Here is a 27,437-nt window from a genome sequence, read left to right as displayed (position 1 = left end):
TCTTGGAAAAGAAAATAAAACAAACAAACAAAAAATGGAATAATAATGAAGGAATCCTAATAAAAATGTAACATAAAATACAAAATTTGTGCAGAGGCAAGTCCGTTTCATGGCAGTCCATCCAATAATTAACAAGATATTTCAATAAAAAAACAAAAATGTCAACCTTGTGGTGGTGCTAGAGGAAAAGTCAGAGGATGGCCACGGTCAGGATGCATTGTTTTTGAACCATGAATGTCAAAATGTCAAAGAGGAAGAGATTGGGTCAGGGTTCTGCAAGGAACTGTGCGGTCGGCATGGTTGAAATTTCATAACCTTACAGTGAGTAGCATTGTATTCTGGAAGTAATTTCATTAGTTGTTCAGTAAATGTATGTTCAGTATGCAGAAACTTTATCCTGTTAGGTGCACAAAAAGTTCATCAAGATGTTTCAATGAGGAAGAGCACTTGGAAATCAAATAAAACTTAAACCAGTTTCCTGTAAAGTTATTCAGATCAGTGCCCACTGACAGCTCTCATAACCAAAAGGAATTGCCTATTGAGCCTTGACAGAACAAAATGAACAAGGCAAAATGAGCATTGATGGAATTGTAACAGCACAGTTTTATTTAATAGATTTTATTGCATCTTCATGCAGGGTCTGTTGCCCTGTTTAGATTTGCACTACTGAACCTAGAGCCTTCCTGTACTGTAAGTCATAAACATTTAAAAGTAACAGATATCATCCTCAGTGAAAAGCCACACATCTCTTAAAGCATCTCCTAGTAGTAAATATGCTATTCTCCATACGTGGTTGTTAATTAGCTCTGTTCCATATCTTGCTGTGTATTTCTTATGCCAAACAGATCCCCTGTCCTCTCTCTCCCAGCACTGTCCAGAGCTGTACCAGAGCTAATTGGCAGCTTGCTTGCCTGCCGCGACGGTGATCATGCAAATGTATTGGTGCTTACCAATAGCCGGGCCCACAAAAACATTACGACGGCCATTACCCAGAGCTGGGGCCGGCCTAACGAACATATGCTCCCCCTCCCCCGTAAACCTCCCCCCAATTCCTAAACTCTTATTTATGTGTTTAATTTAATGTGCGAGGGAAGAATTTCCGAAATTAAATTTGGTTTTCGTTGGTGCCTCCAGAGAGTGGCGGCGTTATAATAACATGGTAATTTTTTACACGTCTTTATGAGAAATGAGAAAATTAATTCTTTCTGACAAGCTGTAATTATTGGGCTTGGAACAGTTGCAGCTGAACAGTTTGGGCTGTGGTAGCCTGGCAGTGAGCTGAAAGAGGGAGAGAGAGAGAGAGAGAATGGGGGGAGGGATGGAGAAACAGAGAGAGAATGGAAAGACAGAGAAAGAGAGAATTTTGTAGCACAGCCAGAGTCAGATACACTCAGAAAGGAGGGAAAAAGAATGGGAAGTGAGGGGAGATGAGGTCAAAAAACATGAAAAGAAGGAGGATGGAGGAGTAGAAGACAGGTAGTGGAAGGAAAGGAGAGGGGGTGGCAGGTGAGAGAGAAGAAGAGAGGGGATGGAGGGGGAGATGAAGGAGATTGGAGAGGAGAAGATGAGAGGAGACAAGAGAGGAGATGGGTGGAGGACATGAGGTCTGATGAGAGAAAGGAGACAGGTGAAGGGATGGAGAGGGGAGGAGATGGGTGGAGAACGAGAGAGGTGGTTGGAGGTAAGGGAGAAAGGAAAGACTGAGGAGAAAATGAGGGCTTAAGTGAGGGCAGAATGATGGAAGGGAAAGAAAGGAGAGGAGGAAGATGGTGGAGGAGAAAGAGATTGAAGAGAGATGGAGAGCTGAGAAGAGGTAGTGGACATGAGATAAAGTGACAAGAGAGGTGGTTGGGGGTGAGGAAGAAGAGGTCAGGGCAGGAGATGTGGGGAGGAGAGGAGAGATATGATGGAGGGGCAGGGAGAAGAAGCATAAGGATGGAGAAAGAGGGTGGAAAGAAGAGAGGAGAGAAGAGGAGGTGAAGAAAAGAGACTGAAAAGAGGGAGAGAACGTGAGGTCTGACGTGATGAGGTTGCATTGCATTAAAGGAAGGAGGAAGGAGGAGAAGAAGATGGGAGAGGAGAGAGATGGAGCAAAGTGAGGGGGGCAAGATGAGGGAGGCATGGTGATGGAGAAAGATTAAAGAGAAAGGAAATGAGAGGAGAGAGATAGTAGGAGGTGAGGGGGAGAGAAGTATGGGGCTGTGGAGGAAAGACATTGACGCAAGAAGGGCAGAAAGAGGAGGGTGGAAGGAAAAGGTTAGATGAGTGGAAAGGGGGGATAGAAGAGGAGACAGGAGGCGTAGTGAGGAGGCATGCCTCGGTGCGTTACATCAGGTAGGAGTCCCTGTCTTCTTGTCTGATGTCATCAGAGGAGGCTCCTTTCCGGCACCAGCAGCTCCTCCTGTGTCAAGGTTACAACACATTAATATTCACAGTCTACAGCTCGGCCAAGCACCAGCATCTGCTCACACTCACAGAGCTTCTTCCTCTTTGCTCCATCAAGCACAGGCATGCCTTCAAACACACACACACACACACACTCACACACACACAGCTTCCTCTTCTTTGCCCCATCATGTGCTGAAAATGGAACATGATATTGATATTATGTGGCTATATTGTCGTTTCTCTACAGTTATTCACTCAGACTGCTGTAAAAGCGCCCTTACAGTTGTTGGGTGACTCATTTAACGACCCACTTGTGGTGTACGTGTGTGTGTGTGTGTGTGTGTGTGTGTGTGTGTGTGTGCATGTGTGCATGCACAGCCAAGTGGCCATTTGTTTTCCTAAGTGTCACTGCCTTAAAAGGAGAACCAGTGTTTCTGTCTGCCCTTCTGTGCACGTGTGTGTCTGTGGAAGTGTGTGTGCATGAAGGCTTGGAGGTCATGATGGTAAAAGATGTTTTTGTACAGAAAGGAAGCCAAAATATACCAGTGTGCTCATCATTTAGTGTGATCAAAATGTGGTTAAATAGTTCCTTTTTTTAATTCTAATTGAGCTATACCATTTTAAGGGAACCGTGTGATCGTGAGGCTGTGAACATTGTGTGTGTGTGTTCTTCCAGAAACACTTCCTGTTTATTCGTTGAGCATGTTCCATTTTGTCCTGTGCTGTTAAATGTTTCATCCTAGCAAAGGCATGATGGGACCCCCTGGGGATGAGGCATCTGCCCGCCCGGCCACACGCTGAATTATACATGACAGCACAGGACAGAGTGTGTGACTATGTGTGTGTTTGTGAGAGAGAGAGCGAGCGTTTGTAGGTGTCACTGAGTGAAGTGTCCACTTTGTTGCGTGACTCCGTTTCAGATCTGCACTGAGCTGTCTTCAGTTGTATATTGTCTGGCGTGGACTCTCTCTGTGTGCACAAGTTTGTGTTATGTAGTGTTAGAAAGCAACTTCCTTTTCTAAATGGTAAATCAAACATTTTCAAGTTGGCTGAAAATCAACACTTTTCTGTGGCAACAACAAAACCTGCTAGAATCTATTCTGGTCAAGGTTAAAAGAAACACTTTGTTCTGGCTCGTTGGAATTATCCTGGGTGTTCACCAGATTTGCTCCTGGGATACGGTGCTGGGAGACATTATTCGGAAACATTAAACTGGTCATCAAGCATGGAAGAATCTCAACTTTTAACACTGAATATTCACCTACAGATCATGCACTAAACCATGGCTAAATGTAAAATTAAACTTGCATTCCTCTGCTGTGAGAAAGCAAAGGGATTCCCATGTCGCCTGTGGATGCAAGATGCATAACACTAAACGGCAGTTTTTAATACCATGAAGCAGGACTTTATAGCCCTTAAAAGTCACAGCCACGGTCACTTGATTTGTTTATGCGTGAGTGTGAGGTTAAACAGTAGAAGTCCCTGACTGTGTCAATGCTGTGGTCTTACTGCTGTGAAGGTGACGGGTGCATTATTTGATGCAAGGCTACTGTCAGCACGCCCCAAAGACCACTTCATTCAGGTTTAATCTCGGCTGACATTAATATATGTCAGGAATCAGTGACAGAAATCACGTGTCAAGCCAAAGCTAACCACTTAATTGGAGCATACATATAACAGAAAAGTTGGAGTTGGGTTTGTTCTCTAAACAGAGAATATATGACTAATTTGTATGAGACAGATTCCTACAAATATTTTAACCTGCTGGAAAGAAACAGGCTTGTTAAATGTCTGAGTCCTATCCAGAGTGACTTAAAAACCATTCACTGGTAAGGACTCAGACACTTACAAAATGTGACTCCTCTACGGCTGAGTTTCATGTTGGATGAACTGATTAGACTTTGGTGGTCAAAGGTCAATTTCTCTGTGACCTCACAAAGCACATTTTTTGGCCATAACTCAAGAATTTGTATGCTAATTTGGACAAACTTTCACACAAATGTCTGATGAAGTTATGACATTTTACATCCAATAAGTCAAAGGTTAACTTCACTGTGACATCATAATGTTTTGCAGAAACACTTTTCTGGCCGTTATTCAACACCATAACTCAGGAACAGAAGGGCAGATTGTGCCCATACTTCACATTTGGTCAGATACTGAATTGGTGACACTAATCTTGGATGCCCAGTTTGAAATTGGTGATTGTATATATCTTCTGTGCTGCTAGTTTGAAGATGTGTGAAGCATCCTGTTTTAGAGTTTGCAGCAACATCCATATTTAACGCATTGTCATGGCTACAACAAGACAGAATCGTCTTTGTTGGCCAGACATGTGAACACATATAAGGAATTGGACTCTGTTTTTTGCCTTCACTATTTGTAGTATATCATATGAGTCTGTACAGGCATAGCTGCAAACTGCAACTTGAGTGGCTGGCGGAGGCGCTGCGGTAATTGTAGCTTTGACTTTTTCATTTGTTGCTTTTGAGATGAACTATATACACACACAAATGTTTTGTAATGTTATCTTATGCCACCAAACTTTCTAGCAACATTTATCTTGTCATACCTTTCACAATGCCAGTGTATCTATCTGTGCAATCCTCAAGCACTAAAATCTATTCATGTATTCACACATTTTGGGGATATTTTGGCCTGTAAAAGTGCTGCCATCATGACAAATGTGATGATACTTTTTATACGCACCAAAAAAAAGAGCAAACAAACAAGAATACCTTGTGTCATTTGAAAGGTTAAATAATTTACCCTCTGTGTGTGCATATGTGCAATGTGTGCGCAGGTGTGTGTGTGTGTGTTCTGCACATCAGGTCTTGCTACTGTAGCTAATGAAAACCCCATCTCCTCATGCAAATGAGGCTGCTGTTAACCCCAATCAGAGAGGTCACTGAGAGCGCATCAATCCCACATCTCTCTGAGTGCTACGCAGGCAGCACACAATGGTCCCCACCCCTCCATAGGCCCACAGGTAATTACCGTGAGCCAGAAAGGGAGAGGGCCAGGGGAGTCAGGGTCTCAGGTAGGTGTGCACCTCCGTCAGTGCTTTTTTTTTTTCCCATGTCATTTATGGGGAAACACAGGGTTGGGTTGCATGGTGGGTCAAGTGCAAGTGCTTTCTCCTGCCACACCCCTTCCTCCAAAACACACACAGACACACAGCGGCTCACAGTATGACAGGTAATTACAGCATGAGAGTGCCGGTGCTGTATGTAAGATTGGGAGGTCAGGCCTGCTGTCTGCTCCCTGTGGGCCACAGAGCATCACCTCTCTGACTACATCCACAATCAGCTCCATTAGCACCTCGTCTGCCTGTCTCTCCACCTGTTGTCTGTTTTGTCCTAGCTGTCAGTTAACTGTTTTATGTTAGCCCGGTTCCTGTCTGACAATTCTAAATTGCATGTGTTGTTTGAGAAGCAATGCGAAATGGCAATGACGTGACAGTAAAATAACCACACAGCACATGACTGTTTCTCCTAGTTAATAGCAACCTTCAAACTGCTTCACGTCGCCAGTGGCTGTCAAATTGGCTTTGAGTGTGAATTGTTAATTTGTTTATTCACCATTAAAAGAAAACATTTCTGACTAAATGATTGTTGGCATGAAAGTTAAGCACAGTATGAGGTCCCTATTAAAGTAACAACTGCAAAATAAATATGTGTTTAAAGACAGAATCATCCAATGGGGAATTTTGTCTTACCTTAGCTATGATAGTACTGTCATTACAGCATTTACTAATTAACAAGGGAGGCCTGGACAGGCTGGGTATAATGTCATGTGACTAGGTGATGAGTAAAGCCATTAATTCACATAACAATGTTAATTATGCCATGTATTTTAAACTAGCAGGTTGGGTATAAGGATAGAGGGTGTCATTTGTACAGACTGTAAAGCCCTTTGAGGAAAAATTGTGCTGTAATTTTAAAAAGCTCAGTTGCTCCAGCTGTACTGTTACAGACAGTACAAGATGAGATTGTACAGTAACGTATACATACAAAGGATATCTCAGTGTGTTGCTGTGTGACTCCTCCCTTGTGACTTCAGTGTAAATAAAAATCAGTTTTCTGTGAATTGCTTTGGATATCAAGGGATATCAGAAAACCAATAAGGTGAGGCCTTTGACACTGGCCCCGTGGTCTGGCCCTTGCTCTCCTCTCATTAGTATTCACTGTCTGTGTTCTGTGGCCTAAAAGTGTTAGGGAGGACATGTGTCTGCAGGTTCCTCTGTATATCATTGTATCTGTGTGTTTGCGCAGGTTTAAGTGTGTATACCATTGAGTGTGTATACAGTGTGATATGATTGCCTTCAACTGAAGAGCCCTTGACCATCAAAAGAACATCAGAGCAGTCTTTTCCAATGGGGCAATAATGGTCACCTTAACACCATCATGTGCTCAACCCTGTGGGCGATTGACGTCCTTGTGTTTAATGTGATTGGAAGACAACAATTTTTCTGTGGTTTGAATAACAATGCCAATCCCTGTTTCCCCCTTGTCTCGCAATAAACCGGTTAAAGGCCTCCAGTAGACTCTGTATTCGATCAGTTTTGAACGATTAGGTTTGCCAAGCCAAATTAGGTTTGTGGATTGTCAGCCTTTGTGACCCAAGTAGCCTGAAGGTGCTTTTGCCCTCTTCACTTATTAACTTAAGTTTTATCTTAACTGTGCAGAGGCATTCTGAGATTTTTGTCTGCGTGTGAAATAGCCAATTCCACGAATCCATTCATAGGCAGAAAGGGAACATATTTCACTTTTTATGGTCTTTGCTTCTTTACAAGGAGTCTATATGATCTTTGACTTAGTGAATGAGCCATTTATGTATTCTTTGTGAAAACAGAGCTTGGTCTGTATTAGAATGATGCTTTCTTTCTTAAAATCTCATCTGAATACCCTGTCACAAAGTATGGAGGAGAAAAAGAACAGAATTGCAGGGAGACCTTTAAGCTTTTAGACATAAAAGATAATTTTTTTTTTTTTCTTTTTAATCGATTTAACTCATTTGATAAGTATGGTGATACGACAGCCATTGTGTTTATTGTTTTTTTTAATACTTTTTTGACTTTGTGAGGAGATGCACTGTCACCACCACAGTTGTGCTGATGGCAAATGACCCATCAAAATTCACAGCAATGAGCAACCCTGCTACGCCAGAGCTTCATATGTTACCAAATGAATTAAATCAGGAGTGGGTGGAGCTGTTGTAGGGTTGTGATCGAACAGAGAAGACAAGAAGGTGCCCATTGAGGAGAGCGAAAGAGAGAGAGCTCCTCTTCTCTGAAAATGGGCCCCAGAACAGCCTGGGTGAGCCGGGGGGTTTCATTATCCCCCATCCCCTCTGTGATGAGGAGAAGAAAGGCGGACGTGAGAGAAAGAAAGAGAAAGAACAGAACAGAGGAGGGGAAGAAGAAAAGAAAGAGGCGTTTGATAGAGCTGTGTGGAGACCGTGTGTGAATGAGCCAGTGAAGGGCAGCCATTGTCTTGCCGCGACCTCAATTTGGTACTGTACGCTCCTCTTTTTACTGCACTGTCTCGAGCCACAATGCCTCCTTTCTCCTCCGCTCTACTCCCTCTCTCTCTTAAAGAAATAGGGGGATTAGGGCCCACTGAGGGGAACTGCGTGTCCAGATTGCCAACTATCATGACTCCTCATGATGTGACAAGAAGGCAGCAAAATATACAAGACGACATTTGTCATTTGTTTGTTCTTGAATCTCACTTTTTTGTCTTTGCTCACAACCGCTGTCTGTTGTCACAGGGCAGTGAAGCAGATAAGGTAAATCTAACAGTGTTTTTAAGCACAGTGTACTTTTGGACAGGCTGAAGAGAAAGGCAGGGAGGTGCAGAAGGTAAAAAAAAAAAACAAGAAAGAAAGAATGAAACAGACAGACAGAGTCAGAGAGACAGAGTGCAGCTGTACTTCCTGTTTACCCAGGCCTTGTTTGAGACAGTGGGAAGGAACAGGGGCTGCATTCATCTCTTCTTTTCTACCTCCGCTGACCCCCCTTCCTCCTCCCTCCTTCTCCTCCTGGTCTATTCTCCTCCAATTCCTTATTTTCTCTCTTTCCTTGTAGCTCTCTCTCTCTCTTTGTCCCCCCTTGTCTCTTGCTGATAAACTGTATTGAACTCAGGAGGATGAGCTAGATTAGGCAGCATACAGGAACAGATTTAGTACCAGGACTGATTTTGGAAGCAGAAATGATTATTAAATGTCCGGACTGGCAACTATTATAATAGATATGGATTGCAGATATGACAGGAGGAGAGATAAATAGAAAAGAGATGAAGAGGTAACGGAGAATGATAGAGTGAAGTTTATAAGCAAGTTGTTTAACTTTCTCTCTGTGCAGTTCAGTTATTAGGAACTCATGAAAAACCCCATCATTCTTTTTTTTTGCACCAAAACATAGAGCAAGGACACACATAACATAATGGAGAACTCAGAAGTTTTGGTTTGCTTTGATAGTGAGTAAACTAACTGTAACTGTAAGCCAAAACAGACCTTGAAGCCTCATTGAGAGAGAGATAGAGGGAAAGAGAGAGAGAGACAGGAAGAGAGAGAGAGAGAGAGAGAGAGAGCGCAAATCCCTGTTGTTTGTTCCACCCACCCGAGCCAAGCCCTCTCTGACCTTTCTTTGTGCAGTCGGACATCAGACTGAGACAACGCGGAAGATACACTAGATTAAAAGGATTGTTTCTGTCACTGCCACAGTTCCTATTGTACAGAGGGGCGTCTATAGACAGGGATACAGTCAATTCATCACATGTGCATTTATGCACAAACACACACACACACCCACACAGGCTCGCTTACACATGCACAGATATGGTGTCAAAATGTCGCCGTGACGCGGCGGGACCCCTTTCATCTGCAGTGTGCTGTTTGTTGCATTGACAGTCCATCTATTTGCAGTCAATCATTAGGCAGACATAGAAAACAGACTGAATGTCACTGAAAGAAAAAAAAAGGAGAGGACGTAGAAGGGGCCTGTTGTTAACAGGGAACAAAATATTATAACTTTACAGATTTTTCTCTAATGCTAAATAACTCGGAAAAGTTATAGTTAGTTAGTTAGTTGTTGTTTTTCATATTGGATGTAATCAGTCGAATTCAACTTTGTTGCTGTTTTCAGGTTTCAGTTCAGTTTTACATATATATTTTTGGTGTGTAGATAACCTTTTTCTGGTTTTTATTGCAAATAATATTTCACATTCTTCCTAAATATAAGACTTTGTGTCTTAAAAATGACATACTGTGCAGCATGCTGGTTTACAATGTGCTTCAGCATTGAATTCAGATTATTTATTTGGATTCTTTGAGAGCAGCAGGGTGTAGCAGTGAGCAAGGACACCGCCCATTATCTGAAGAAGCCTGGCTGCATCTCGGCAAGCATCTTCCCTGCTGAAGTGTCTTTGAGCAAGACACTGAATCCCTGGCAGCTGAGAGTGTGCTGCTTTCCAGCTGACCCCGTGTTCTGACCTCCCTGTACCATAGGAGTGAGTAGCCCAGACTGCATCTATCGCCTCTTTCTTTTCCGTCGCAGTATTGATCACCCAAAGGAGGAATTTTGTATTTGCTTGCCGCTCTCCAACGGGAGGTCAGCAAGCAGGGTCAGCTTTGGAACAGTGCCTCGGGAAAATGATCAGGATTCATTTGTTTGCTCAAGGATACTCCCATCTACCACAGAAGAAAGAACTGAACCTGTTCCACTTGAAAACCCTTTTTTGTTTTTATGCAAGAATGGGACCTTTCTGCAATGGTGTGGTCTTGTCATCCCACAACAGAGAGGTTATAGGTCAATTTATATAAGATCTTGTAAACTGAACCTTCTAGGGAAAATGGAAATGGCTGCTGTCTTTTGACAACTCTCTGTCTCCAAAACCTAACTTTGTCTGAGTTGAGAAAAGAAAACTTTTTAAAAATGTGTCTTTAGTCTTTTTGAAATTGTAACTTTTGAAAGGGTTTCCAGGGCTCCAGTGTCACGAAAACAGGCTAAATCCATAAGTATCTGCAAATCATCAGAAAAATTAATCACAACAGCAATATGTAGACAAGAGTTTCATTATGACAATGATGATGGGAATACTTTATTGTCAGAGAAGATTTAACTTGACATTACAATCACAAAAAACATATTCAAGTCTCTTCAACATACATTTAATCAGGGCTCAAGTGCTATACTTAATTTTAGGACTGAGGGGTGCATAAAAGAGTGCACCCTGTATCTCTGGAGTTTGTATTCAAAACTGTTCCTAATTACTCTGTGGTTAAATTGATGTCAAATGCTCCAAATTCCAGAAAGAAAAGTCATCTTCCAAAAAGAATTACCTTCAAATTTTTAAACAATCTTTTTTCAGCCCACAGTTTGCTGCATTCCCAAACCCTCCTTTGGACTTTCAATTACAATTCATTTTGATTAAACATGTAAATACACCATCTTTGATGGTGTCCTTTGTTAGCGCGGCCTTCTTTTGGCTAAAACCCATACTCTCTTGAGTCTCCCTCATGTAATGAAGATTGAAGATTGAACAACAGGAAGGAGCCATTATTTTTGTCAGGGAATTAAAGTACCATCAATCTCACTTAATCACCTTCCTAATATCTCCTCAGATGCCAGCAGAAAGCTGTTTCACAGCTCAAGGTTAACGCGCTTTGTTCTGTGGAAAGCAAAGGGAGAGAGGAGAAGGATAGACACAGAGAATAGATGTATGAAGCTACTCTGGCGTGCTTTGGATCAGGCTGTCCGCAGAGTGGATACAGATTACAGTGAACTGTGTTGTGTTGGTGGGAGGGCAGGGCCAGGAGGTCCATGTAGAAAGAAATGACAGCTATTGTTTGGTCTGTAATTATCTCTGCTTAGTCGCCTGCTCATTTCCTGTAGGGACAGAGCGACTGAGAGGAGGAGAGGACCAGTGTTTTGCAGCTGTAGCCTTGTGACAGGTGGTACAGTTTGTCCTTGATGAACAAAACAGTTCTGTTTTATTAACTATTCTGTGCTTATGGAAAACATTGACCAAATCATATATACATATATTATATATATTAGCCTTCATAGGAACCTCAACATCACATACATCATATGTATTACCTATATAGTGTGTGAGTGTGTGTGCGTGTGCGTGCGTGCATCTTCATGTCCAGCTCCTTTTCAACATTTCATAGTGAAATCAAATAAAATCTGTACTGGAGTGAACTGAAAAGGTAAACTATTGTTTAACTAACAATTATTTTAATTGACAAGAATGAAGTTCAGAAATGAATTTGTCAAACTCAATGTTTCATATGAAAATATTGCAGTCTCTTCAGTGCATTAGCAGGCCTAATGGGCTGAGTATTTGTTCACACCTGCGAGGCTTCCTTAATGTAGTAATCCATGCTAGGGCTGCACCATTTTTAGAAAAGATCTAATTGTGATTTTTCTGACAGATACTGCAATTTGATTTGTGATATAATTTCTGAAAGTCAAGCTCCAGTTCAGTTTTCACCGTAAACACATAAAACATGTGATGGTGCATTCCCTCTTAACAGATCATTGAAATTTTAACTGCTCTATATACTAATCCATGGATGAGAATAAAAATATGTGAATCCAAAAAGGTACAGAACATACACAGAATTGCAAACAGAGCCAAATTACTGTCAAATAATTGAAGTGCCGCTCTTCTTGGGCATTAAATCCTTGACCATTTTCTGCACCAGGAGCTTCGTTACACAAGTTTTTGTTAGTGGGAATATACACAGTTGCCTTGATTGGTGAGCATGACTGTGTTACGGCGTGATTAACCACTGGGTCACAGTCAGGAGTAAGAGAAATAAAATAATAATAATAATAATAACAATAATAATAATAATAATACTTGTGACCTTTGCGGTTTGTTGCCTTAATTCATATTGCAATTTTGGTTAAAATTCGATAAATTGTTCAGCCATAATCCATGCTAACACTTTAGCAAACATTTTTTTATGAATACAAACTAGGGTTATCTAAAAGATAAGAAAGTGAGAACTAGCAGTAAATCCAGTTGATGAGTTGGTGGAGTCACCTCAGTAGTAAAGATACCTTCAGCAGTTCAAAGACATCTGATACACACAACACCGATACAACCACCTGAGTTATAGAAGTCAGGTGAAAACAACAATCAACTGTTATGATGACTACGTGAGGCTGTGATGGTCTAACTGAAACCTGTGATTCTCTGGCTAAAGAACCACTTCCCCTCTGCAGAGGGAGCTCACGTAACCACGGAAACCATCTGTAAAGCCACACAAAAGAAACAAGTGAAAACGGATGGGGATCGAACGCTGCAGTTGACTACCATTGATTTACTGCTTAAGAGAGAGAGAGTCGGTGAGGGTGATGTAGGCAGAGGTTAGATTGAGTTTTTCTGAGCTCAGTTCATCTTTACTGACCAGACTCAGTCCCTCCTCTCAGACTCTCTTGCTCTCAGGTGTGTGTGCTAGTACACATTTAAGATGATGCCTTTATACTACCACGCTAAACTTGTGTGCTCACAGAGTCTGTTACAGCACTGCTGCTCTAACTGCTGTTATCCAAACCATTTTTAACATGCACTGTTTTTTCCCTGCAGTGCAATCATTTGTACAGTCATTTTCCTCAGTCTGATCAAAACCTCATCAGTTGCTTCTCTGTGCTTGAGACTCCCCGTCACTTCTTCAGGGCCACTGTAGATATATTTAAAAATCAGTCCCCAATAAAGTGTGCCCTCTGCAACATAGTGATGATAGTGATGACACAGTTGGTGTGACGCTTCCATCTTCAGTCAGTTTGCATCCTGATTGGCTGTCGTTCCATTTCACATGACAATCCACAGAGCATCGGGGTGGACCTGATCGTCTTCCAAGCAGATCGGGGTGGGGTGGGGGGGTTGAATCACTCTAAACATACCTCAAGATAATCTTCAGAACCATCAGATAATCGGGCCGATATCTTTCAGTGTGCACAGTGAATTATGGACAGCTTTTGATATACCTTAATATCCCCCATGAGCTGTGTATCACAGCCTCTGCTGCAGCTCCACCTGACCGTCTTAATAAGCAGGACAAATCAACAGGTCAAACTACAGTAACTAACTCTTCACTGTTTTGCTGAGAACACCAGCATGCACCTGTCCTTTTCACCTCACACTATATCTCTCCTTCAGGTCTCTCCCTCTTCACCCTCCTTTCAATTTTCCAGTGCCCCCTTGGGGAGGTGCATCCCACAGTTTGAAAACCCCCTGAGCTAGTAGCATTATAGGTAAGCCTTGCATGTATGCATGTATGCAGACAAACTGCATGGTTACTTGCTGCCAGGCGAATACTCGAGTCTGGTTTCCGCCCAGGTCAAAGTTTCACCATATTCTCACTACAATCTGTTTAATGAATTGAGTGAGTTTTGAATCTTCAAAATACTGTAATGTGCAAAAACAAATTCCAGTGCAAATTACCCATCGTGTTTTGGTGAAAAATAAGTTCCCATGATCACGCTAAATCAAATCAGTTTGATTTCCTGGTAGTTCAAGGCATTTTTGGTATGTTTTGGTGTCAAGCCTCTTTCTTTTCTTTTCCACTATTATTGCCTTCTGTCTTCTTTTTTAATCAGAGAGAGGACAGTTTTAAAGTCTTATATTTGTTGAATCTGGGGCACCACTGATTTTAGCAATATTAATTATGTGAAGGTTTTGGGGGTAATTCATAAATTACATTCAGTCCCTCTGGGAGTGCTGCTGTCTGAAGCAGGTTACCCAAAACCTGTCCTGTATACGAAGGAATTGACTGAAAAAACATGAAACCTACCAAGGTTCTACAACCTTACCATGTCTTTTCCATGTATACCATGAATACAGGACACAGAATGTCAACATGTCTGAAACATTAACCTAATTTTGATGTAGTTATGTCCCCGTTCTAAAACAGAAAGCCTCAACTGACCCCAGTTCTTGTTTGTGCAATTGCTTATGTAATACTAATTATACACATCTGACCAGTAACACGTGATTATGAAAAGAATTGGCATCAAATTTCCCCAATAAAGCCTTGTATTAACTCAGACAGATGGGCTTTTCTTTTCTGTTTATTAGGTTTGTATTTTTCAGTCTGTGTCTTCTGGGGTGAACAGTTTGCGAGGCAGGAATAATAAGGAATGGTAGTGTCACAGGAACCCATCTGATTTGGTGCTCAGTCACACACAATGTAACACACACACCAGACATCGCACAGAGACATGGACACACATGCCTGAGGACACGGTTGCAGACTCTCACCATTTTTGTTCTCCCCCCTGTGTAGTTTTAAGTGTGTTGGAAATCTTGAGTTGGGCCATCAAAGCAGCGCCCTAACCGTTAATGGCTTTACGGCTTGTTAGTTAGTTTTAGCCCACTCAGGAGGAGGGTGTGTGTATGTGTGTGTGTATTGAGGGGAGGTGTCATTTGGACTAAAGAATAAAGAGGACAGCACTCAGGAGTGTGTTAGTGGAAATTTACCCGCACACAAATGCCTGAAAACACACATTCATGGACTTAAAACACATTCGCGCGCACACACTCGCACAGGCAGGAGTCGACTGTATATAGTGCAGATTGACTCATATACACAAACGCACACAAATAGTGAACCAGCATGTCGATAGTCATCTCTCTTTCTGCCTCTCTCTCTCTGGGAGTCCGGTGAGGCCTGGCCTAATTGAGCTGGCCTCAGGAAGCCCATCATTAGCCCTGCTGCTCCGGTCACACATGGCCACCAGATGTGAGTCCAGCCACAATGGAACGCAGAGTGCCACTCTTTCTCTCTGTCTTCCCCTCTCCCTCCATCTCTCTCTCTCTGTCTCTGTCACTCTCTATCCTAATAAACTGGCTTTTGTTTCTGCGCGGCCATTGTCCGTTAAGCCTACCGCTGTCTGTCATTAGAGAAGTCATCGGGGCCTGAATGGGATGCTTTGTGCCAACAATAGACAGAAATAAGAGAGGGAGACGGCAGATTGAGAGAGAGAGGAGGAGAGGGAGGAAAAGAGGGATGGAGAGGGGAAAGGAGGGGGGGAGGGAGGAGTGGTGCCCAGCGAGGATTTCAATGCACCCTCTGGAATTTTTATGGCTTGTTTTTGCAGTTTCACAATTCACTGTTGTGGGGCCATGAAATATACATCTCACCTTTCTCACCTCACTATACCTACCTGTCCACTGCTACATGCTGCACATGGCTGAATGACTATGTGTGCATTTTTAATGCATGCTTGAGTATGAGTACAAAATTTAGCTATTTTTTCTGTTCTTATGAGAACCAAGTGACACCACAATAAGCACCAAAAGAAATTACTCTGATAGTCGCCACTTATTTAACAGGGAAGTTTATGGTTAAGACTCAGGTTAAGGGTGAGGATCACACTGCTGCATGGCCTGGCTCCTTGTTATATTTCAGACCTTTCAGCCTCATATAAGCTCTGTTTCTTAAGATCCTGGGGGGAGGTCTTTTGTCTGTTTCAGAGTCCTGGCTTAAAACTGAAAGGCTGCTTATCCTCAGCTGTTTTGCATGTCTGACAACAGAAACTTGTAGTTTAATCAGTACAGCTGTCTGTAAAGTCCATGTTGCAGCTCACTTGCCATGCATACGTGTCGTCTTTTTTTCCATTTTACACATGCTTTCTATTGTGTATTTGGTTGCCAGAAGCAGGTGACCAAACGGCAGTGCAGCGGCTGAACACATCCTACAGTATAAAGACACTGAGAAGGACAGACTTTTCAGCTGAGCCCTCAAAGGCTGCATATGCTTGAATCAAATTGTTCTTGCTAAGTGTCTGAAGGCAAATGTGTTTATACATGTATACAAGGCCACACTCGAAGGGCTGATGAAAAAGCTGCTTTGCTTTTGGGTAGTCTCTTCTCAAGGGCATTCATGTTGCTGCGTGGTTCAGTTCAAGCCCTGCATGATTTCTGACCGTCGCACATCTGGCCAGTCTCTGCCTGAAGTGGGGCCTGCCTGCTGTACTGTCTGCTTGTTGGATTTTCAGAATTAGAAAGGTGTAAGGTTGAGACATTTCAGACAGATTTGAAACATACTGACTTCTCAAGGCTGCATGGGCCTGCCACAAAGGACCAGTAGTGTCTTTCAATTTGTTTCTTGAAACCTGCAGTACTTCTACTGGAGAGTTCAACCTGATTGATCTTGTCATTTTTTACGTTTTACTCCTCCTTGCTTTTATGCAGGAAAATCTTTGAGTTTGTTATTAGTTAAAATCCAAAAAAAACATGACTCACATGACTCAGGCCCTGTAACAAAGAATCATAAACCATAGTTATGCAAATTTGTCACAGGTTCATTTAAAACCTCTCTGAATTTCCCTCAGGATAAATGGCAAAGCAGTGTTTCCATCACCTCTCCTCGCCTCTGTGTTTTCTAACTCTAAAAATGTCTTTATCTCTCCACCACTTAGGGGAGGTGTGTGTGTATGTGTGCGTGTGTGTGCATGCGTGCGTGCAAGCGTGTGGGTTAAAATGTGGTCGCATGGCAATGCATGATATATTTCGACGGCTGCCCTCATTTGAGACAAATGTAATTATCATGCGTGGTTGAGTTTTTTCTTATTATTGAAAAGTTAAGTCGCTAATCTGTGAAGTTGTTCCTCAGCTGAATTAATTCAATTATCTGGCAGCTGAGTAGATATCAAGGTTTGACGTTTGTGCCTATTTCTGTGTGTGTGCAGTTAGTTGTGTAATATGCATATGGGTGTGCTTGTGTTTTTATATTAGTGTGTATTAATGCTTATTTGTTTCTGACATATTGTAATGTATGTGCATGTGCATGGATTTGTGTGTGAATGTATTTATGTGTACTCCTGTATGTGAAAACGTGTGAGAATTGAAGCCATGTTTTTCAACTCCCACTGGATCAAGACCCTTTATAATCCACTGAGCCGACATAATTCCACCTTACTTACAATGGATTTGTCTCTGCTTTGTCTCTTCATTATTGTTCTCATTCACATGATAAGCTGCTTCATGATTCCATTAGCATTCTCTCGTAGCCAGCGTGCTATAAGCACCAATATGTCAACTTCAGTGCTGTGGAATTAACTTTTACTCAGTTAATCTTTGCTCTGCTGGGCTGAAGGACAGTCGTGAAAAATTTAATTGTTGTACTTATAAAGACATAACAGACCATCTCTGACTGTTTTTATACTGCTGCCATACTTAAATACTAGAACAACTGATCAAGACACATGATTGTACATGCACTCTGTAATAACAGCAAGGAATGTGAGTCATATTACACAGTTTATTTCCATAATCCTTATATTTACAGTATCTTTAAAGCTCCACTAATCCATATTTTTGTGTAGAGAATAGGATTGCACTATTCTGGAAAAAAGAGAGTCACTATGTTTCTGCTTGGAATTGAGATTACGATTCTCTCTCATGATTTTTTTTCAATATTTATTTTGCACTCATTTACCAGATACAGAGGAAGCAGAATGGAAAATATAATGGTGCCTGATACAGAACAGGCCATAACTTTGGCTAAGTGGTAGGTGATCGAGTCTGTAATTTCCTTGTTTCAATCAGAGCTTGACAGGTGTGGTGATAAACTATGTAAGATTCTACGACAGCCCCCTCAAGAGAGATTATTGAGCTATGACCAAGATGCCAACTTTATGTCTGCAGTGTTTCTGCTACATACATTTTGTTGTGGCAGCCCACTGAGGGAAAATTAGTGATGCTGCTGCAATATTATAAAGTTGCAAAATATCCACTTGAGCCAAGAGGGAGAGAGAGGGAAAGAGGAAAAAAAGAGAAAATGGTAGAATGAACTAGCAAATGTTTTTTTGACAAGCGCACAGTAGGGAAGTGCTTACCACCATCAGCTGGGATTTATTTCTGGATTCTTTGTGCTTTTTTTATTTGTCCTAACATGACTTCTGGCCTCACACTGTCGTTAGCCGGTGTCTCGCACACTCTCGCTGGGTAATTTTTTGGTATTCCAAATACCAAACTGCAAACAGATAAAAGTTAGCATTTAGCTGGTGAACATAGCGGCGCCTTTAGCATCTAAAGAATCCAATATTCTGCAGGAGTTGGTGAAACAAAGACTGCTAATAGGAACCAGGAAATTGGGCATTCATCAGTTGGCCAGAACAATGTTTCCTAGTGAATGCTAATGCTGTTTTGCGACTATAGGATGCTCCATTGACGCACAATAGATAAAGGATGATAGGCAACTATTTGCTAACACATTTGCCATAACAACTTCATGAAAGGGATATATGCCAGTGTTGTAATTTCGACTTGCGGTGCTCCCAAATGGAAAAAAAAAAAAAAAAATCATTATTGCAGCTTTAAAACAGGGATTGACTACGCTTGGTGGATCACATAAAACACTATATACTGGTAAATAGTTTCAATAGTTGTGATTTATGATATTACAGCCTGTTTAGAGTAACTTACCATTGAAAATGTATATGTATTTTTTGTTAAAATACCCATTCTTAGCTGATTATGTTCATCTGTACATTTGGTTTAAAAACCACAGTAAAGATCATGATATATACTCACACAGCACTAAGATACAGATACAATCACTTTATGGCTCATTGCTCTTTTCTTTCATTTAATAAAGTTTCAAGCCTTACAATACATTTTCAGGGTCAAACATGTATCAGGTAGTATTGGTTGACAACTGGAGCACAAGTACTGTGTGTCATCTCTACATATGGCCTCTATAGCAGCTAGACAGGCTGGCTTGCAACCAGTGCAGAGGTTACTGTAAAAACAGCCTTTTTTCCACAAAGCTAGTATTAACTGCTAAAGGCCTGCTGCATACAGTACATTTGAAATGTGTATATACATTATATTAGACCAGTTTTTTGAACAATTATTAATCCCACTTTTATTTCTGATGCTTATAATCTTGTGCACAAATTGTCACTCAGGCTAAAGATCTTTAGCTGCTATTAAAACATCTTTCTCTGTCTTTCTGTCTTTGTCTTGCTTCCCCCCTCTTTCTCTCTCTGTCAGACATGCTAATGCTATTGATCCTTATTGGAAACAGGACAGAACCATCTACAGATAAGAAGACAATGCTTACAGCAGCCCATAGATTTCTTCCTGGTGCTCTGAGAGGTGTGTTGCAGGCTGTATTGGAGTTCACGGGGTTCTCACAATCTGTTGTCTCAGGGATTGTATCGACAGTCTCCTCTGGGCTTGGTCCTAACAGTCTGTTTTTATCAAAGAGGATGCAAATTGTAGTGTATGAGCTCAATGTATGTGTGTGTGGATAATTGAGATTGTGTGTTTGTGTTTGCGTACAGATGGCATGGTGTGCTTATATATTCTTTTTTTTATTTTTTGGATTAATAGATTAAAGGTTTTTTCATATGTATGTGTGTGTTTGCGACAAAGGTTATAATTTGTTTATCTAATATCAGGATCCCAGACAATGCAACTCCAGTGTCAAGGTTGGCAGAGATGGTTGCCATGACGACGCTGGCAAACAATCTCTCAGATCTGGGCTCTCTTTCTCCTCTCTGAGAGGAAGGGAGGCTTTTGGAGACTGAAGAGTAGAGAGGCATCTTCTGTCTTTCCTCTCTTCTTTCTTTTTTTTTTTTTTTTTGTTCACCAGTAGAGTGGTGGATATTGATCAAGAATCGAACCCATGTCGTTCCGTACAGAGGCCTAATGCACTTTCGACCCAAACTAGAAAGAGATGGAAAGTGCGGGATGGGAAGAAAAAACAAAAACAGAAGACCAGCTACGGTGCATCATGTCTGAAAAACAAAGCAGGAATGATAGATATGAGAAGGGGAAGAGATAGGAGCGGAGGAGTAAAGAGGGAGCGTGTTTTTTAGCAGATCAATTAGGTCATCAACCTCTGGTGCTGCTGCTGTATATATGTGAAGGAGCATGAGCAAATAGAAACACCTGCACATGCAATAAAGCAGTTGAACACACCCATTCACAGCAAGTCCTACCTGCTCAGTGTAGGTCTGTCATGCAGGAGGGAGAGTAGTTAAGTGAAACGTGTTGAGCCCTCTCAGGTAATTACATCTCCATGCTAATGTCTAATTAGACAGATCCGAGGGGACTCATCTGCACTGCATTAATTAATGTAGTCAACCCACAACTCACATGCACACACAGACACAATGGCAAATACGCAACAGCACACGTGCACACTTACTGCTCCACAGACAGCAGGTGGGCATGTGTTGTGTTTTTGTGTGAAGTAAATTAGTCAGGCCTTTACATTAGTACAACCTGTGTGATTGTTTGTGCATGTGGTCGGGGCTAAATCAGAATGTCGATAAAGACATCAAATTGAATGTAAAGAAAATATGAAAACCAAGTATTTATTGTAAATACTCTATTACAGCGTCCCACAGAGCAATGATTCCCAACAAGGGATCACGAGATAAACGTGAAGGGGTCACAAGATGATTCTTGAGACAAGAAGGACAAATATTGTTTTATTACAAATTGATTAGAGTGGAAATTATTAATCAATTAGTTCATCAACAGAAAATGAACCAGTAAAATTTAATTTAATCTTTTAAAGTAATTTTTCATGGAAAAACACAAAAAATGTGCTGGTTCCAGCCTCTCAAATGTGAAGATTTCTTTGTCATATATGATAATAAACCAAATATTTTGGGGTTTAGAAATGATCTTATCTCATTTTAAAGATGTTATCTTTGGCGCTGCTACAGGAAGTCTTATTTTGTCTTGACATCCTCAGTTAGTGTCTTTCTTGTGCAGATGTTGAGTCAAACATGTATCATCTGGTTTCCATACTGTATATTTTAAAGCAACCATTTCTGTCTGTGATGGGACAAGTCTTGATGACTGACAGGGAGGGAATGTCCTCAAGCACACACGCATGATAAATGAGCCAGCGTGAAAAGACTCAATTATTCAGCCTCTGTCACAAAATGTATTTTAGCCTGCTGAGCCACCAGGACACTCCCTAGTCTCCAGATGATGCAGTGGTAGCTGGTTTGGCTCAGACATTAACTCTGACCATGATTTCACCCCATGTCTCCCAGGAAGCCGCTAAGATCGCCTGACGGCACCCTGCATTGTGTGTATTCACATGTGTCTGTACAGTATGTGTGTGTGTGGTAATCTACTGACCCCAGGGTTTTACAGTAGTGATGAGGAGTAACTGCACTAATTCACTGTCCCACTGTGAACGTCTGCAGTAATTAAGGCCAACTTGCCAGACGGGTCATGCCTCTGTCGCCTTTTGACTCCTGTTCTCTCACTCACAAGCTCTTTATCAGCTTTAAGCAGTCATTTATTACGAAGGTGAGTATACAGTACATTTTGAAGACTCTGTTTTTCCCTATAGGGATCTGTAGCTCTCCCTGTGGACTCAAATACACCCATACATATATAGCACACATACTGCAGCGTGCCTGAAAAGCAGACAGACTTCAAAGTAATGCCTAATGGCTTGTCCTTCTAAAAAAATCAAAGTACTTTGTTAGATGACACAGCTGCAGTTAATAATCGACCATTTGTTTTGTTAAGAGTTACACAGCCTTGCTCTTAAGTGTCTAGACTGTATCCATTCACCTTTGGGAGCATCTAGCAGAGGTGGATAGGTTGTGTGAATTACATCTGCAATAAAAGAGCTGCAGGTCCGATGTTTTTCCCCTCTATATGATACCTGCCCCATCTTCCTCTGCAGAAGATTATTCTGAAACTATTCAGAGAATTACTCTGTGTGTACTGTATGTTTCTGGGCTGTATATATTCATTATATTCATGTATTCAGTTTTTACCTCTCTGTATAGTAAATGTAGTTGTCAAAATGTGTGTGTGTGAAAATAGAAAGAAAGTATGTGTGTATGTGTGTGTGCAGGCCTTTTTGACATACTGTACAACGTAAGAGAATCTCCTCTCCAGCTTCCTCCTCGGCAGCAGCATATCTCCATCAGACCACAACATAGAGAAATCTGCTCGCTAATTACAGCCATATAAATCAGCAGTTGTAATTATGCTAATTAGACCGCTAACTTCCTCTCAGAAGCCTACACAAACAAAGGCAACGGTATCGGATGATGCGGCGTGTTAACGAGCTTGTCAACTTATCTGACACACGCTAATTACTCCGCGGGACTCCTCTGTGTTTTCGGGCGAGGGAAAAGTGTTGGAGTTGCTGGTTTTTAAAAGGTTGCAGCACTTCCACCCTGTGACCTCCTTTCACCCTCCAGATTAATACCTACGCCTTTAAATGGGATTATACTTGAGTTTTAAACTACTAATACTGAGATTAACTGAATTGTGATGCAGGTGTCCCAAACATTGAACTGAAGCCTGACTATTCATCTTAAAAGACAAGCGCTGCTTTTGTAATTAAATGCTTTCATCAGTGAATTAGTATTGCATTTATTTTTGACATGCTCCTCTGGTCAGCCATGGCTGATCAGGTTCTGATTAAAATGTTTGAGCCACAGCATCCTCGCATGTGGGACTCAGCTGTCAGATCAGATGTGACACGTGAATGAAAACTTCAGCCACGTTCCAGATGCTGCTAAAGCATCACATTACACATTATAAATAGATTACCTCACAAGTCGACACACAAGTAGAATGTAATACCACACAATAATCAGACCTACAAGCAGGTAAACTGGGGCTCAGGTGTGTAATATAACCCAGCAAAAAATGAAGGCAGTTACATTTATTTTGTATTTTCAAAGCAAGCTGCAGTTGTAGTGATTAAAACTGCCAGAGACCAGCATTAACGATCATTTCAATCAGGACACAGCCACTGCAAACATGAACTTAATTTTCACAGGCACATACAAAAATTATGTTTCTTAAAACCTGTTCATATGCAGCGAGTGTGTGTCTGTGTGTATTAACTTCAGGTGTTCAGCTGAGCTGCACAAGCGACAACACACACACATTCACACACTCTCAGAAACTCCCAAATGCTCTGTCTGTCTTAATCCCCACTCCTGAGTACTATATTAACCTTTGCTTTTCTGTCCGTCTGCCTGTCCGTCTGTCCATATGTGTGTTGTCTCTCTGTTGTTCTGCCTATCTGTCTGTCAATATGTCAGTCTGGCTGTCTGTGTGTGTGTTTTCGTGTCAGATAGACCGCCCGGGAGCCACAGAGCTTCTAGAAGTTGTGGGCTATGAAGAGTGCCGAGTCTGAAGACAGGTGAGAGGGAGCAGAGGGAGACACGTGTTAATTTGATTCAGAACCAGATCTGCAAACTCTTGTTCACTGCCAAAAAATACATATAAAGGGAAGAACCTGCAGCACCGTTCAAGTTTAGAGCATCAGTGGCTTGAATAGGGGGTGTAGAGTGACAAGAGAGCTGTGGGATTATAAGGCCTTCCTTAATGTGACTAATGGTTGAAGGAGTCACCTGATCTGATCAGCTGATGCCATGCACGACTTCATTTGCGTGTGTGTGCAAGAGACAGAATCAGAGTGGGTGTATATATTTCTCTAAGGTAATCCCAAAAGGATGCATGCGAGAGATGCAATCAGACAAACATAGCAGCTCATCGAGGTACTGTACGTCTGAGTGAATGGAAGTCTGTGTTTCCCAAAGTAACTCTTAGTCCCCTGTTGCCGATCAGAGTTGCTAAAAATGTTGCTCTGTGCATGACTACCACCTGCTGTCTACCTCCGTCTCCTCCCTCCATCCTCTCCTCCCCTCCTTCTCTCCTTCCCTCTGTCTTTTCCTCCGACTGCCGCCACTCTCAGTCGTGTTTAATTTCATAAAGTCTGGTTTTCTCTGACAACTATTTAATGTGATCTAACAAGACCAGATGAAAACAGCTGCGTTGCAGCAACAATTCATTGCTGCTACCCAGACGCTCCCTGTTGTTTCCTTCTGATTTTGTTAGGATATTTGACAATAGGGGCCCTTTTTTTTTACCTTGTTGTAATTATTTTACTCCTTGGTACATGTCACATGATTAGCTCCTCTCCTCTCCCCCCTTGTTTTCTCCTCTCCTCTCCTCTCCTCTCCTCTCCTCTCCTCTCCCTCAGCCTGTCTCTCTGTTCAGTATGCGCTGCTGAGAGGGCATCATTACGGAGCCCGTATTTGAGTCATTTTGATTTAAGCAGCCAGACAATGGCCTGTTGATTGAAGCAACCAGAAGGCAGACAATAGGGTTCTATGCCACATAATGTGCCACCATTTTTTCTGAGCTCCCCGCTTTCAGAAAAGGGCCCCGGCTCTCCATTGTGCCTCTCCCAGAGGGAAAAAAATGGTGCTTGGGGAGGAGGAATATTTTCCCGTGGTATGTCATTATTTTGCAAATTTCTATTATCTCATCATGTTGTCTTCATTGTAATTGCAGCTAATTAGGAGGCTAGTTAGGAGCCTGGGCTTTGAGGCTGGCTCGGCTGCTGAAAGGAGCCCACCGATTATGGCCCCGACAAGAGAGGAAGCAGGAGAAAAGGGGAGATTAATGCTGTTACCCAGGAGACACTGGCTTCCATCTGCGGGGAACAATGCAGTTTTGTTTTCTCCGGGATCCTGCTCAGATCAACAGAATGGGCTAGCTCTGCTCTGCTCTGCTTGGCGACAATGCCCAATTCTGTCTTACCGGGGCTTGGGCAAAACTCACCCTTCCCCCTCCTCTTCTCCTCTCCTCACCTACCCCTACTCCCCCCAACCACAGTTACACAGTTTTACCTTCCCTCCCTCCTCTGTCCCTCCTCTCTCCGTCATTCTCGCCACCTTTTCCTCCGTTCAGCGGGCCCTGACTAAAAAGCTTAGCGCCCTCCGTGAGCCAGCCAGCGCCAGCGAGCTCTCACACACCCCCTGTATCAGATGAAAGCGGCGCAATGTGTGGATAGAGTTCCCAGGTTGCGGGAGGTCGTGCCCTTGTCACACACAGAGCTGCAAGGTTTTTACTCCCCAATCCCTGCCGAGCTCCAAAGCACTTAATGAAATAATATACTCTCTCGCTTTTGCTCTTTCTTCTTTCCCCCTCATTCCCTCATTCGCCCACGCCAACCCTTCCCACCCTGCCCACCCCCACTACCTCCCTCACCAGGCTGAGGCAGGCCCCTTGTTTCAGAACGGGGGCCCTGGGGCCCCTAGACACCTTCTTTTGCAAAGAGAAGGAGGGAATACAATGAGAGAGGGAGCCTAGTTTGGTACAGTACAAACACACAGAGCACAAGCAGGCTAGGAGAAATGAAAGGCCTTTGTCTGCCTTTGTCAGGGGGAAAAGGACACTGGGAAAGAGGGAGAGCGAGCGCTTATGGGTAGAAAGAGACAGAGAGAGGAAGGAGATAGCAGGCTGGATCACATGACTCAGAGCAATTGTGATCTGTGAGTGAGAAAGGTTTGGAGCGGAGCATCTCTCCATCTGGTCGAAGCAAAAAAAAAAAATAGGAGAGACATAGAAAAATAAGAGATGGGAGATGGAGAGAGAGAGAGAGGGAGCAACACAGTGAGGGAGCAAACAGAGAGAGAATGAGAGAAAGTATTGAGTAAGTGCCAGCGACATCTGCTCCCGTGGGCACAACAATAAAACTCCCTCTAGATCAGCCTCACACCATATATGCTCACACAATGCATCGGTCTCAAAGGCACAAATAAATATGTGTGTGCTCGTGTGAATGAAGAATGCTCTTATGTTCTTGACGTCTGCCCACTTAAACATTCACCTACACAATATCTAAATTAGCTCAATGCATAGACGTTCTTCTTGTCTTGGATCTGCCTCTTTATATTGGCTGTTTTTGGGCATTTTTACTTTATTAACTGAATAAGTTGGGGTGCCTCGAAGAAGAAAACGATTCTTCTGTGTCATCTTTATCGTAAACATGCTTCTACTTAGGACTCCAGATGCTTATTCAATTTCTCCATGTGCTCTGCTTTTATTAATGCTTTTCTCATTATTCACATATTCTGTTTTCATGCAATCTGCGCCTTTTTTTTAATAGCCCTTAAGTCCGAACAGAGGAAAGTGTTGCGTGGTATTGTAAGAAACAGCCTACTTAAGCATCTTGTTTGGAAGTAATTACTGCTGAATTCGCCTTGTTGATTTGACCCCTGTTAAATCCATACCATAATAAATAGTAAATAGCAGTCGTTTTTTAGTTAAGAATGAGAAAACCATATGGCTGTTATACGGTGCCATACATTACCATATGAGGATGAATAGGCAAATACATAGGATCTGAACCTGGATCTGCATAGCAGCTACACACCCTGTGATTATGAGCCAAGGAAACACTATTGGTACAACTAAACATTCTCCCTGTTAGTTAGTATAAAGTGAAAAGAATTACATCTATAAATCCTTTCCATTTATTCTTTCAGATATCTTGCCTTTTTTGTACAACAAATGCTTTGTGTACATCTTTTCTGTTAAGTGTTTTTTGGCCAAGGACCTATTTTTGCTGAGAGATGATTGAAGAGAAAAAGGAGTTTTTGTTCTTTCTTCACTTGGGCTTTTGAAAAGTTGGAACTGAATAGTTGGAAAGTTATAAGTACCTGTGTCTGAAAAAAAGCAACAAAACTTTAATCAAACAGCTTGAAAATCCTAACAGATTCTGAAAGCACGCAGACAAGGTAATCTGTGTTGTTTAGGGACCGCGGCTCGCCCCCCGCGCCATTTATCTTTGTGGGGAGAAATTTCTCCCTGTTGCGTTTAATGTGTAGTCAAAGTGGAGAGGGCGAAACGCTACTCTCTAATTTTGCATGTCATCTCTCTCCAAATCACTTCAAAGATGAGGCCTTTGCCAAAGATTTCCTCCCTTTTTCTCCTCGCCTCTTTCCTTTTCTCTCCCCTCTTTCTTTTCCGCCTTTTCTTGTTCCCGGAGTTGCCGTTGTCGCCATCGCTTGGCGCCAGGAAATCGCGGGCATCTAAACAGCAGCACACAATGTCGTAAAAAGGCTCTAGAGTTTTACTTTCAGATGTCACTCCAATAGCACACATCTGCTACGTGCCGTGCATCTGCTAGGCTCTCCCGTCTCAGAGAGCCGGGAGTGCTGATTGAACTGAAGACAGAAAACATCCTCATTATCGTGGGCAATGAGCGGGCTGGGCTCCCCAACAGCC

At 42.2% G+C, this 27,437-nt stretch overlaps 1 protein-coding gene across 9 annotated transcripts in view; it reads left to right on the top strand.

Moving 5' to 3' along the window:
* Nucleotides 1-27,437, top strand: part of sox5 (SRY-box transcription factor 5) — a 213,121-nt gene that overhangs the window by 79,737 nt on the left and 105,947 nt on the right. For 6 of the 9 annotated variants that reach the window (XM_051077570.1, XM_018700507.2, XM_018700506.2 and 3 more), the window contains one exon: nucleotides 23,459-23,559. The exons of the other annotated variants lie outside the window; for them this stretch is intronic. In XM_051077570.1, the coding sequence (XP_050933527.1) occupies nucleotides 23,534-23,559 (26 nt within the window). In that variant the 5' untranslated portion in view covers nucleotides 23,459-23,533. The remainder of the gene's footprint in view (nucleotides 1-23,458; nucleotides 23,560-27,437) is intronic. 9 annotated transcript variants of the gene reach the window in all.

Source organism: Lates calcarifer, linkage group LG18 (assembly GCF_001640805.2).
Source record: "Lates calcarifer isolate ASB-BC8 linkage group LG18, TLL_Latcal_v3, whole genome shotgun sequence".
In the NCBI taxonomy this organism is placed as follows: domain Eukaryota; kingdom Metazoa; phylum Chordata; class Actinopteri; family Centropomidae; genus Lates; species Lates calcarifer.
Note: the sequence above shows the minus strand (reverse complement) of the source record. Positions and strands in the feature narration are given on the sequence as shown.